This window comes from Corvus kubaryi, unplaced genomic scaffold (genome assembly GCF_017639235.1).
Source record: "Corvus kubaryi isolate FWS band 111438036 unplaced genomic scaffold, C.kubaryi_AGA036_p1.0 37265, whole genome shotgun sequence".
Taxonomy (NCBI): Eukaryota; Metazoa; Chordata; class Aves; order Passeriformes; family Corvidae; genus Corvus; species Corvus kubaryi.
Window position 1 is genome coordinate 2,867,908 of NW_024581080.1, and position 13,075 is coordinate 2,880,982.

Here is a 13,075-nt window from a genome sequence, read left to right on the forward strand (position 1 = left end):
TAAAAAAGGCTCTAATCATTACAAAAAGTGTTACACTTTACTGGTCTAGTAGGCACAATGTGAATACCTGCACCACATACTTGCTGTCCAAGCAATAAACCCACGCAGAATAAAAGGCAGCCCTGTTCCTGCATTCAATACACAGGACAGCTGTTCCTGCATTCAATACACAGGACAGCTGTCAAGTCTGTAAAACCCTTTCAATTTTCCTGCTTTCTTTCAAAGAGGACAAAGTGACAATTTGAAATTTAATAAAATTAATGGCTAAACCCCATGTTTAAAAGCAGTCCTCCAGGTCAATAGTGTTTTCTAAGGAAAACCAGAAGAGCTGGGACGTGACCAACACCTCGATACAGGAATCACCATTGGGCATTGCTCTGAGCAGCCAGGCAGCTGCTGAGGGGTTAAAACACAATTCATTCACTGGAGGTACAGAGTGCAATTCTGTTTTCACCTAGACCCACCCTGACGGCTGTCACAGCCTTGTCCTGGGGCCCTCTACCTTTTTAATGCTCCTTTTGGTCCTGAGGCCCCACCCGCGGCGCTCCGTTTTGATGATCTCGGCGTCGGGGTAGAGCCTCTTGGTGAAGCATTGGTTCTGGCAGCGCTCCCCGGCTGGGCACACCTGGGGGTGGCACTCGTACTGCAGCATCCTGTTGAGGCACTCCGACTCCAGCCCGCACGGGTTCTCGTCCGACGGCTTGCAGTTACACCGGGGAATCTCGGACAGGTCGGCCACCTGGATCTGAACCTTCCCGATAACCTTGTTGGACTGGGGAACAAAGGGGGAGAACAAAGGATGAAGACAATGCACCGGGAACACAGAGTCAACAACTGACATGAAAAGGCAAAACCAAAAAATATTATTTTATCCTGTGTTTTACCGTACTATACAATAGAACAAGAGATTCGTGAGAAGACCAGCAAAATGATTTGCATGAATTTCTTTAAGCTTCCATTGTTGAAAACCTTGGTGTAAGTACATAACTTACAATCACAAAACAGCTTGGGTTGGAAGGGACCTTAAAGACCATCCAGTCCCAACCCCTTCCATGGGCAGGGACACCTTCCACTAGACCAGGTTGCTCCAATCCCCATCCAACCCATCCTTGAACACTGCCAGGGACTGGGCAGTCACACCTTCTCTAGGCATCCTTACTCATGCACAGGGAAACTTCCTCATACATAGAATGAAAATAAAAAAGAAAGAGGCCAACTCACTTTAATGTGTTTATAGGGTGGAGGTTTCCTTGAATTCCTTTCAATTTCCAATGCCTCTTTGCTTTCTCTTTGTGCTTTCAGTTCCTGGAAACGCTTTGCTGCTTCTTCAAGTGCTGTGCAAAGAATTCAGAACAGAAAGCAATCAGCCCCAGCTGCTGCTAACCAAACATGTACATGTACATGTATCTATTTAAATTTATTTTTCTTAAGGCTAGGAACAGAACTCTATTATCAAACAGACAAGCTAAAAATCAGTTATGCAATTTATCATGAATTTATCATCAGGTACTTTCAGCAGGTACCAAGATACTGAACAATGATCCCATGCAGCAGAGCCCAATCTTAACATTTCCCCCATTTGTGGAAGCACTGAACTGGCCCACAACAACACACAATGAGTAGGCACTTAAACACATTTTTATCTGCAGTCAAGGGATCAACACAATGTTTGGAGTTCACGTGAACACAGAACACTAGTCACATAATATTCCCATGCAGGTTAAGTGGTGATGGAGACACAAACACGTGGAATTTTTGTCATAAACCACTATAAACTTTGTTTGATTTTACCTTTCTTGAAGGTCTTGTTAATACTAGTTTGCCCCTCAGCAAAGCTTTTATCTCCTTCAACATAAGGGAAAACTCTGCCCTGGTGTACCCAATAGTAGTCATGTGAACCAAAGAAAAATACTGGGAAGTCCCCGATATCATGTTTGAGGCCCTGTATGTTGAGAGGCACAGACCTGGGATTGCAGATCTCTGCTGGCCACCACCTGCAGAGTAGGAGAAAAAAGAATATAAGTTCCCTAAACCAGAGCTTCCCAGTTTCCCTAATGGGATTGAGAAATAAAAGCCAGTTTTCCTTTCTTAAGGAAATGAATTCCTTTCTCACGCAGCCAAGGCTCCCGCTGGCAATACCTGGGAAGCTCCACGTAAAACACGAGCAAAGCTCTCACTCCAAATTTTGGAAAAGCCTTCTAAGAATATCCATGGCCTGAGAGTGGGTTTCTAGGAGCACCTGTGAACACCTTTATTGCTGCAGCTGACTAAAGCAAACACCAGCAAGGACAGCTGGGCTCTGAGCCAGCCCCTCCTTTCCCACATCATGATCACCCTCTGCAGAGCAAAGGTGTGCGCAATCCAGAGCCCAGCACTGCCTGGGAAAAGCAGGAGCGCTGCATTTCAAGGGTGACATCCGTGCCTGACACCAAGCAGAGGAATTATTGTATTTCTAACTCTTGTTCATGATGATTGAGCTGCTTTATCTTCCTGCAATTCCAGAGTACATGAAAACATCCAAAGCATTAAAACCCCCAAAAGGTGAACTTGCCTGTAATTCCCAAGCTTGACCCAAACGATCTGCTTGTACCGCAGCTTCTTGCCAGCTTTACAGTCATTGCAATTCCAGCATCCCTCAGGCATTTCTATGCTGAGACACTCGGGGTGGAAGGAAGCTGGGCAGGACTCACAGCACAACAGTTTGCCACCTTGAAACAAAGAAGCCCGCCTTGGTTTGTAGAAGCCAGGATTTGCTCCCCCCATGCACAGCAATCAACATTCATTTAAAATCATCCACTCGAGATTCCCACTGCCCCACAGAAAAATGGCAAAAGAAAGGGATCAAGTCAAACTTAACAATGTTGGTTAAAAAGGACTGTGCAGTGCTTAACCTAAGTTGGGACTCTTAACTGCATCAGACAAAAAAGCAGCTGAGGACTTAAACATGAGATGAGTTGGCAGGAGCAGCACCATTCCCGAGGGAAGCACTGCAGCTGGGAACAGTGCTGCCAGCTTTTAGTTCTTTGGTGATGGCCAAAGCAACCACAAAACTCCGCATTTTTAAAGAATCCTTTTTCAATCAACATTGCTCTGACTGAATCCCCAGCAATCATTAGCGAGCACCAACCCCACAGCCTATAGGTTGATCAATACTTTTCTGCTGCCAGGACAGGAAAAAGAATTGTAGTGTGTTTATTCCACAAAAAGTTTACCAGGATAAGCCCAGTACATAAAGCAGAATGAGTCACACATGAGTTGTCCCTATCCCGACAATTCCTGGTGCACAGAGAGAACCTCAGCACTGAGCTTCACATGAATTTCTGAAGTTTACACTTATTTGGGCAAAAGTTGTTTTGGTTGGCTCACATTTTGGACAATCTATTACACGTGGAGAGCCACAGCACAGCTCTAAGCCACCCTCAGCAAAGCAGCTCATATAAGATGACTTGATACATTACACATACTGTAATATTTTATACATGTAGGTATATAAAATATATATATATGTTCTTATATGTGTATATATATTTAAAAATTAACAAGATTTTGTGTCCCAGATGGAAAATCTGGGAGAGACTTGAGAGTATTCAAACCAATTTTCAATCACAATATCAAAAGAAGTGTGAATAATCACTTTCAAACCTTTATCAGAAAATCTTGTCCACCTATAGACTTCCCAGAATATCATTGCATTAATTGATTGTTGCATGTTACAATGAGCATTCCTTAAACAATCCAGTTGCACGACCAACACTGTATTTCCTCTGCTAAAACCAGTAAAATACAGTCATATGGATCCTCCAGAGCTCCCCAAACCCATAATGAAATTTTAAAGTATTTTTTGCAAATGTAATTTCAGAGGAAATACAGACAAATTACTGAAACATTATCCAAGATGAGAAAATGCCAAGAGATGCAAAAATCAAACAAAATCAAACACAAAACTGTCAATGCTAAGCAAGAAAAAACCCAACATTGCTCTCGGGATGCATTAGGCAGATATGGCTCAAGCTAAGCACAGGGCTCAAAATAATTCTTGTTTTCAGGAATTACAGGACTACTGCAAGCCATCGATGTCACAACGCTCAAAGCGACCTAACTTGGGCTGGGCAATGGGGCACCGGCTCTGAACGCTCCTGGGGAACCAAATTTCTGTGGGGAATGAAACATTACATCTGAGCATTGCACACAGACAGCAGGAATCGCCCCAGGAGGGATCTGGGGAGGCTCAGCCCCCCTCGGCAGCAGGAAGTGACCCCTGTCCGGAGCTGTGGGGTCCCTGCGGGGTCAGAGCCCGGCTGTGGCAAGGACCCATCCCGACGGGAGGGGATGGGGATGGGGCACTGCTGTCTCAGTGATGGAGGTGGGACATGAGGCCCAGGGACTAGTGGGGACACACAGAGGCCAAACCTCACTGCCTTCCCCCTCTGGCACCCTCCAGAAGGACACGGCACCCACCCTCGTCCAGCCCCAAACGCCCTCTCTTCTCTCAGGATCCGCACAAGATCCGAAGCAGCACATCCCCCTCTGCTTCAAATCAGTTTAAGAAGTGGTTTTACATCATCCAGGTAAATACTGAACTGCAACAATATCGAGATCCATGTGCTTCCTCTTCACATTGCTGTGCAAACAGCTCCCCGAACCTGGAACAGCCCAGGCCAGGTAGAGAGTGACCAAATCTCTTCCAAGGAGAATTTAGTGACAGCAATTATTTTAAGCCCTTTTATATAAAAAAAAAAAAAAAAAAAAAAAATTGCCAACAACACGAACACAGGCTCACAATAACCATGAGTGAAGGTCACTGAAAGCAGTCAGTGTGGGGACAAGCAGACATTTCTCCGTTGATTTAGAGAGAAAAAATAGAAAAAGCGAAAGTAAATTAAAGAGAAAGAAACTATTTTGGTTACCTTTCTCACATTTCTTTTTGGAAGCTGACGAAGGAGGAGGAATCATAGGTAATTTCATCAACTCAGCACGATTTGACTCATTCAGTAGGTAGTGGGACTTATAGGCATAGGAACTGAACAGGGGGTCTGAATGGTCCTGCACTACCAGCCCTATACGAAACAAACAGAAAGAGATGAGTTGCAATGAAACTACCCATGATTCCGTGAAGGAAAAATCAAATAAACCCAATGAACACCTCTAATGCGTTATGTGGGAATGAAAAAAGGATAAAATGAAGAAAAAGGAAAGTCTGACAAAGTTTCTGCGCTAACAAAGAGGTTGTGCTGGAGAGACTCAAACTTATCTAGAAAATCTTGCAATGAAATAAGCTGCTTCTAAGTGGAATTTCAATTGGCTTTTTACCCTTCATTTGTGCATTTATAGACAAGCACAAGAAAAGCAAAAAAGTTTGAATCAGTGGGATCCCCTCTCCTTCCCACAGGGCAAAAGGAATCTCCTCTGCAGACCCGGGGTGATGGTCACTGCAGCAGGGTCGTGCTCTGAGCTGGGGCTACAGACAGAACGGACGCTGGGAATGAGAACTCACCGTCCCACTCACTACAAATCTACCCCTGAGATCTTGCCTACAGAAGTGTTTTGCCTCTATAGTTGTGCTGGAAAGCAAGGAGGGGTCAGTGTTCTGCAAGGCACCAAGGGGGAAGCACAGATGCAGGTTCTGCCCTAGGCCATGGTGGCAAAGCTCCCCCACCCAGCCCTCCCAGGGCTGCTCCAGAACAGTCCAGAACTCTGTTCCCTACATAACTCCATTCCAAACCACGCCTTGGCAATTCTCTGTCCTGCACCAAGAAGAGCTTTTCCTTGTTACTCCAGAGAGCCAGGCAGCCCAGGTGAGAGCCCAGAGCTGCGGAGCAGAAGCGCTTGGCCAGTAACTCATGGGAAGAGCAGAGCAACTAAGCCTCAAAGAAACAGGAAAGATGAGCTACCAAGAGAGCCCCCAGTTCCCTCCCTGAGGGACACAGCTGAGGGCTGTAGAGAAGCTCTTGGATGGTGCTAAAACACTGCTGTAAGAAGACTGAGGTCAGCCCATCTGGACACACATCCCCGGGAGGATGCCTAGAACAAGGGAACCTACACATGGAATCAGGTGAACTGTAACAGGCTGACTGGAGGGTACTGCAGGGTGGTGAACAAGAAGCCTTTAAATATTTCACATTTCAAGTACCTCACTGTAAGCAAGTTTGTATATTTTGTAGATTGTCTCTCATCTACATTTCTCACTTCAGTAACTGCATCTAAGTATGAAGTCTCTGCTTCTGATAGCGACTAACACTAATTAAATAACCATTCTCATAGAAGTGCCTGAGGATTTCTAAAGCATTCAGTTCCCCATTTCTTTCTGAGCAGGTGCTCAGTGCTCCAGCCCCAGGTACTGTCCTCAGCACTCTGGCTCCCGATTCCAGCCAGGCCTGGCAGAAACAAGGCCCACAAGAATGTTCTAGATGAACAAGTCCAGAGTTGCTCCAAGACATGGAGAATTCAAGCAGTGGCAGTGGTTTGTAACTGTTCAAGTTCTCCTAATTAAGATCTGGGGAATACGCAGGACAGGGAATTCCATCTGCCAGGGCTCAAGAGGTTATTTAGATTGCCAGGAGAAAATACAGACTCGTGCAGTTTCATCTCTGATGGAGCCAGATTCAGGTATAAAGAGAATTACTAAAGAAATGTAAAATGGAAAAAAAAAAAGCATGAAAATTTCCTTCCGCATTTCTTGCCATTCTGAGATCTGTAATTATTAGTCTGCTCTTGCCAAGTCAAGGCAAACTAAACTTCCACCTGAATGAACACCAAGTGAAAACAAAACTTCAGGATCCAGTTCACTTTCATTTCCCTATTAGTGACTCACAGAACTGCTGAAGAGAACACATCCAGTATAAACTGCTGGGATTCTGCAGAAGCTACATATTAATGTTATTCCAATGCCTAAGAATAATGGTACTTTTGAATCTTGAGACCAAAGCAGCTGCTGCACCAACATTTTTTTAAGCTGCTCTCTGGCAGAACCCTGGTGACTGACGAGCCATAAAAGTAACAAGTGGGGGAAAAAAAAAGCTAAAAAGAAAAAGAAAAAAAAGAGAACTTTGACATATGGAAAAGCCCAGCATGAAACCTGCTCATACAGTACCGCTAAAGGTTTTCTTTCAAAGTTCTCAAATGTGATGGCAATTATAAACTGAGTTTTTCTAGTTCATGAATAAATCCCACCTTTTAGCCTTAAAACTTAAACAGTTTTAAGTTTGTAGTAGTGGAAGAATCCCCATATAAGTCTGCTTAATACAGTGGTTAATAACACAGCAGCCATTCTCAGCATGCAAAGGCTGGAATTGGGGGATTGGGATCTGTTTTTCCCTACTGGCAGAACAAGCCAGCCTGAGTGCCTATTGCTGCTTCTGGCTATTAAATGTTATGGACCAACACAGCAAGTGGAATCTCATGAGGACTGCTGACCAAAATAAAATAAAATAAAATTAAATTAAATTAAACTAGATAAAAAATCCCAGGCAGCATTTAATCCCAGCAAGCCCTAAGGGAGGAGTTCCTCATGAAACACTATTTTTATCACTAAACTGCACAAGTGACAACAGAACTACAAAACAGGGAAAAACCAAGTGTCTCACCTCTTGCACAAACGAAACAAAAGCCTACATTTACAGCAGATGAGGAGTGAGTCCTTTTGGAATGGTTACTACAGATGAGGATGTGGGATGACACAAACAAGCTTCCTGCAGCGATGCAGCCGTCTCCCGAGTGATAGGCAACGGGGCAGCGCAGACATCTCGCCATGCGACCTGCTCAACAGAACACAGCGAAAGGCACACGTCACCCAGGGGCACAGCATCATTTGGGTTGGAAAAGACCTCCAAGACCATCGAGGACAACCAATGCTCGGGTCAGGATAGGGCAGACTTCCCCAGAGGCAAAGGCAAGGCTGGGTCTATCCCAATGGCAGTACTGGGTTAAGAAAAGAAACACCTGCATCTTTTTTCTAAGGAAAGTTTCACAAATATTACCCCTTAACTTTCACTTTAAAATTGTTAAGAAAAATTTCCATTCTACAGTCTATTTGTTTGGTTTAAACATTTTGGTTCATTTCTAAAAGAGAACTTCATTTCTTTTTCCTTGAAAAATAATTGCTCACAAGGCCATTACAAACTATCTTTAAAACCTGGCCTCGTACTATGAACCCTTGGCTTCCACTAAACCCAGCACCAAGAGCTGACCAGGTGTGTGGATCCAGGTACACTGCACAGTGTCAAGGTGCCAGCTGCTTCCCACCCATGAGATATTTCAGTTGACGACCTCACTGAGGAGGAAACCCTCGTTCCTTGCTGCGTAGTGTGTTACAGAGAGTGGAACTGGATGAATTGTTACTGTGATGGTGCCGTTGAGCCTCCTCCCTGCTCAGAGCAGCTGCCCTCACCTTTGCTGGCTTTATGCATGTCCTTGTCCATGGAGCAGGCAGTGCAGCAGTGCTGCGGGCAGCGGAAGCCCCGGGACTCGAACAGGGCCGTGGCAAACTTGCGCACACAGGCCTCGTGGTAGAACTTCCCACAGGTGCTGACGGAGCAGCGCTTCACATCTTTGCCAGGGAGCTTGCAGGAAAAGCACGTGTGCTCTCCTTGTAAAAGAAGGAATAAGGAATCCCGATCGTAAAAGCCAACTCTGAGATACAGATATTGTCCAAACAAATTCTGAAGCCAACAGACTGCGAGCAATACAGGATCCTTCCCATCCAACAGGCACGCTGGTTACTGTGATCCACAATAACATTGGAGCTGTTGCTCACATAAAAATCTCTTATTCCAAGTAAAACCCTAAGCAGTTCATTACTTTTTTTCTTATGAGGCACTTGCTAAATGGAAAATGAGAATTTAGTCTCAGAGGTTAAAAAAGTAGTGGAATAACCCCAACTTACTCACAAACTCTTGGAAAGCACCATCTGACCAGAATGTGGCTCCTGAGCAAAGGGGGAAATCCCTCCCAGTTTTCCAGGCACAGGAACACACTCACCATTCTTACACTCGGTGCAGATGAACTTTTCCTCAGGCATGGCCTTCAGGCCGAGACACTCCAGGTGGAACACGCTGCAGCACTCGCCCTCACAGGCCAGCAGCGACTCGCCAGTGCTCTCGCAGATCTGCAACAGGCAGAGGGCTCAGCAGGGAACGGGGCACCCCAAAATGCCAGTGACTGCCAGGTGGTAACAAGAGGAACTGCCTGGAATTGCTTCAGCATTAGGGTAAGGCAAGAGAACTGAACCTGGCAAGTCTCCGGGCCGAAGACAACCCCAGCACTCCCCACACCCTGCTCTGGGGTACCAGTGTGAGCCAGGACAGAGCCAGGAAAGGCACTACAGCATCCACCTGCACTCCTCCATTTCTCAGGGAACAAGCTGCTCTTGCTCTTCAGGTCCTTTACAACCAGGAAACTGGCCAGAAGATTCCAGGATTTTTTTTTTTTTCAAAATACTGAAAAATTCTCACTCTGCCCTATCCCGATCAACCATCTGGAATCTTCAAATGGAGCAGAAAATGGCATTTATTTTTCTACTGATGCTGGCAGGTATAGATTAGACACCACCTTCCAGCTGCTGAGCTTTCTGGCCTGCAGGAGGGCTTAGGAATCATTTAACATGAATCATTTCCAGAGCATAAAAACTCCTAAAAGACTGGGTATTTTATCTGAGAGGTCGAATTAAGAGAACTAACAGAAACAGGGGATAGATATTTAGTATCCATTACTTCAGGTATCACCAGTTACCTGACAAACAGTGTCTTTTTTACTTGTTCCAGTTCCTCTCCTGGACAGGCTGGAGTCCACCGACTGCACATCCGAGGCATCGGCGTCGGCAGTGGCTGAGGGGCTGTCTGAACGCTTCCCAAAACTGCCCTACAAACAGGAAAAATCCACGGCACTCAAACCAGACAATTCCAAAGGACAACCACACTGGGAAAAGTATTTCTGTCACTGTTGATCAAAAGACCATTTTGTAGGTCAAGAGACACAAAGGTCCTCCTGGAAAGGTGCTGAACTTCACTGGGATGACACAAGTGCTGCCTTCGTGATATATTTCACCTGCACAAGCCAAACACCATAAGGAGCTCTCTTACTTTTCCAGACACTCCTTGGAGTTACACCAGATACAGCAGCATTTCCCAATTCTCCAAAAATTTCAAACCTTCCACAGAGCAAACCATGATCTAAACCAATGCTTTGCCAGACAAAGTAGCAGGAAAATTTGTAAGTAAACATTGTATTTGCATAACAAACCCATGGAGGGGATTAGAAGGAAAAAGACTGGACTTTATGTTTTCAGACAATAAAAGATCAAAATGTGTAGAAAAGTGTTCATATATTTAGCAATAATCAACTGAAAAGCATCTTGTACACTGACAGCTTAATCAGGTCCCTGTGAGAACCAACACACCTTTACCTGTAAATCATTGAGTCCTCTGGAATCAGAGTCAGACGTGTCCCTGTAGGCTGAGCTGGTCAGTTCCATGTCCGTGGAGGCACGACTTCTCTTCTTTAAGGGTTTACAGGAGTCTGAAATCTCACTGGCACCTTAACACAACATGCTAAAATTAGCTTTAATATATGTTCTCAACTTTTTGCTTAAAATTAATAGAGGAAAGAAAGATGAGAGCCTGGATTACATTATCTGCCTTAATTTTCAGTTTGCAGTTTTGTTACTAGTTGAATTCTCCCTGAAACTCATTAACTGAAAACCAGCTTAGGCAGAGTTTTTGACAAACTTCTTAACATGGCAACACAGTGCAGGAAGGTAATAAATTGTCTCTAAGGGAGGATAAGTCCTTAGGAGATTTCCTCGTCATCATCCATCTTTAACTTTGGCTAAGCAGAGACTTTTAAGAAATGCCCAGAAGGACTTAGCTACTTACAGCATACGAACAAACACCATCCTTGCCTCAGCAATGCACAAGGACCAGAACCCCAAACACAGCCCGTCCCCAGGCAAGTCCAGCTTAGCCCCACAGAGCACCAACACTGTGGCTCACATGGAACAAAGCTGCTGCCCAAGGGTGATGAGCCACCAAGTTCAGTTGAGTTCACTTTCACCTGCCACTCACCTTTCTGCAACCCCGTCTTCACTGCTGCCAGTGGAACCGTTTCAACCTGTTTGAAAGGAAAATCCACAGTTAACACCAGAGGAAAGTTTCTCCCTAGTACCAAAAAGCAAACAGGTCAGTTCAAGGGGTTAGAATTCGGGCGGGAGCTGCCATCCCCTCCTCAGCCCGGGCCTCCGCATCCCGCTGGCTTCACTCCTGCCTACGCTGGTGCCCGGAGCCGTGGCAGCCACGGGGCACCAGCCGGGTCCTTGCACTCTCTCCCTGTGGGCATGAAGGTGACGGGAGCGCTGCATCCGTGTCCAGCAGGCAGGAGCGGGGGCCTTTGGGCAGCCACCCCTGATGCTGTGCAAACCCCACACCTGTGTGAGCACACGTTCCCCTGGGCAGGGGTGACACTGGGCTAGTGAGACACAGTGCGGGGCCACTCGGGTGCTCCCAGCAGCATTCCCTGGAGCTCCTGGAGCCCTTCCTCCCCGTCTAGAGCTCTGCACGGGCCCCCCCGGGTGCCATGGTGCAGGGCTCTACACAGCTGGAACTCGAGGGCACAGGCACTTCAGCAGACAAAGGTACAAGCTTACAATCTTGCAAAAGCACTTCCAGTCCTTGACCCTATGGAGAAGTTTAGGAACTGTTCTGCCAACATACATGGAAGATGTGGGAATTTGGTGACAGGGTAATATTTACAGAAGAAAGCTGTTGCCTAACATCCTGTTTTTAAGGTTAAGAATTACAAGTTATTTCTTTGCAATGGGGTTACATATGCATGGAGAAACACATTTAGTAAATATTTAAGGATTATTCTATAATTTTTTTAAAAAATATTTTATTTTGTTGTACAATAGGTAAAAACATACAGTAGAAGGATTTGTATAGGATACATTTTGTAATACAAATATAAAATCTAAACAATCACTTTTATTTCTCCACTAGTCACTGTAACAGTAGCATCAACATTTTGTTTTTCCCATTAATTGTACTCGTTCCAGTTATAATTTTATACCAAGTTGTTGCAGACTAACTGGGGAATCAAGAAAACTTGACTTTGGGTAACAAATATTGTTGCATAATTGTAAGAAGTTAGTAAGATTTTTTTTTTTAAATATAACTTAATACATTCAAGGTTTTGAGCATTACAGTGCCCCTGGGTTTCACTCTCGTCAGATACTTCTCCTGAGAAAAGCACTTTAATTAATGTCCACAGACTGAGTCAGCCAGGTAAGAGAAGCACATGAAGCCACCTGGCATCCATGAAGTTCATCTTGTTGGTTCTTATACCTTTGTTAAATTAAGAAACCTTTACAAACATAAAATAACTCTTTTGAACAGGGGAGGCTGCAACACCTCATGCCAAGAGGCTCCACGGACCACATCGGGTGTCACACACCCAATATTTAAAACGCTTTAAAGTTTCAGCAAGAAACTGCCTCGAGCTGGAGCACCCCTCTGCTGCACAGCAGTGCAGAAATGCTGCAGCATCAAAGGAAAAATAAGGAAAAAACACTCAGAAAAAGGAAGTGGGTTCACTTTCAGTCTCTGAAGTGAAGGAAGTGCAAAACAAAGCGCAAAGGGCAAAGAATAAATTAAAGAGATAAAAATATTTTTTCCCCTTCCCATATAAATCTTCATCCTGACTGTCCCTCTTTAAAAATTCTCATTGGGAAAAGCTAAACTATGAAACATTTATATAAAATTCTCAGCTTTCAGACAGAGGCCCTTGAAGGAAAAATCAACCATGCAAGGAGAAGAACCAACAACTTTGACAAACTTGTTAAAAGTGTATGCAGGTTTTAATATTTCTGTCCATCCACTGCACTCTGCTACTCATTTCCATGCAGAAATTTCTTATCATTAATTTTTTTTTAAAGCAACAACATTTGTCTATCTGACATCCAGATTAAAGGAATGCCCTGTACACGTTAGAACTATTTCAGGAAAAAATGGTATATCCCAGAACTGTTTTGCTGATGTCTGCCAACATGAAAGTCTGACTATTCATCTTAAAGTGAAATCATCCTTGA

General features: G+C 44.6%; 1 protein-coding gene across 4 annotated transcripts in view; it reads right to left on the minus strand.

Moving 5' to 3' along the window:
* Positions 1-13,075, minus strand: part of NSD3 (nuclear receptor binding SET domain protein 3) — a 31,143-nt gene that overhangs the window by 7,709 nt on the left and 10,359 nt on the right. For 2 of the 4 annotated variants that reach the window (XM_042024896.1, XM_042024895.1), the window contains 11 exons: positions 11,058-11,103; positions 10,400-10,530; positions 9,727-9,855; positions 8,977-9,103; positions 8,387-8,584; positions 7,584-7,754; positions 4,908-5,057; positions 2,552-2,708; positions 1,792-1,994; positions 1,222-1,334; positions 503-772 (listed from right to left, as the gene is read on the minus strand). In XM_042024896.1, coding sequence (XP_041880830.1) covers positions 503-772; positions 1,222-1,334; positions 1,792-1,994; positions 2,552-2,708; positions 4,908-5,057; positions 7,584-7,754; positions 8,387-8,584; positions 8,977-9,103; positions 9,727-9,855; positions 10,400-10,530; positions 11,058-11,103 — 1,695 coding nt within the window. Of the gene's footprint in view, positions 1-502; positions 773-1,221; positions 1,335-1,791; positions 1,995-2,551; positions 2,709-4,907; positions 5,058-7,583; positions 7,755-8,386; positions 8,585-8,976; positions 9,104-9,726; positions 9,856-10,399; positions 10,531-11,057; positions 11,104-13,075 lie in introns of those variants that run through there. The other 2 variants (XM_042024897.1, XM_042024898.1) reach the window with 2 other exon arrangements.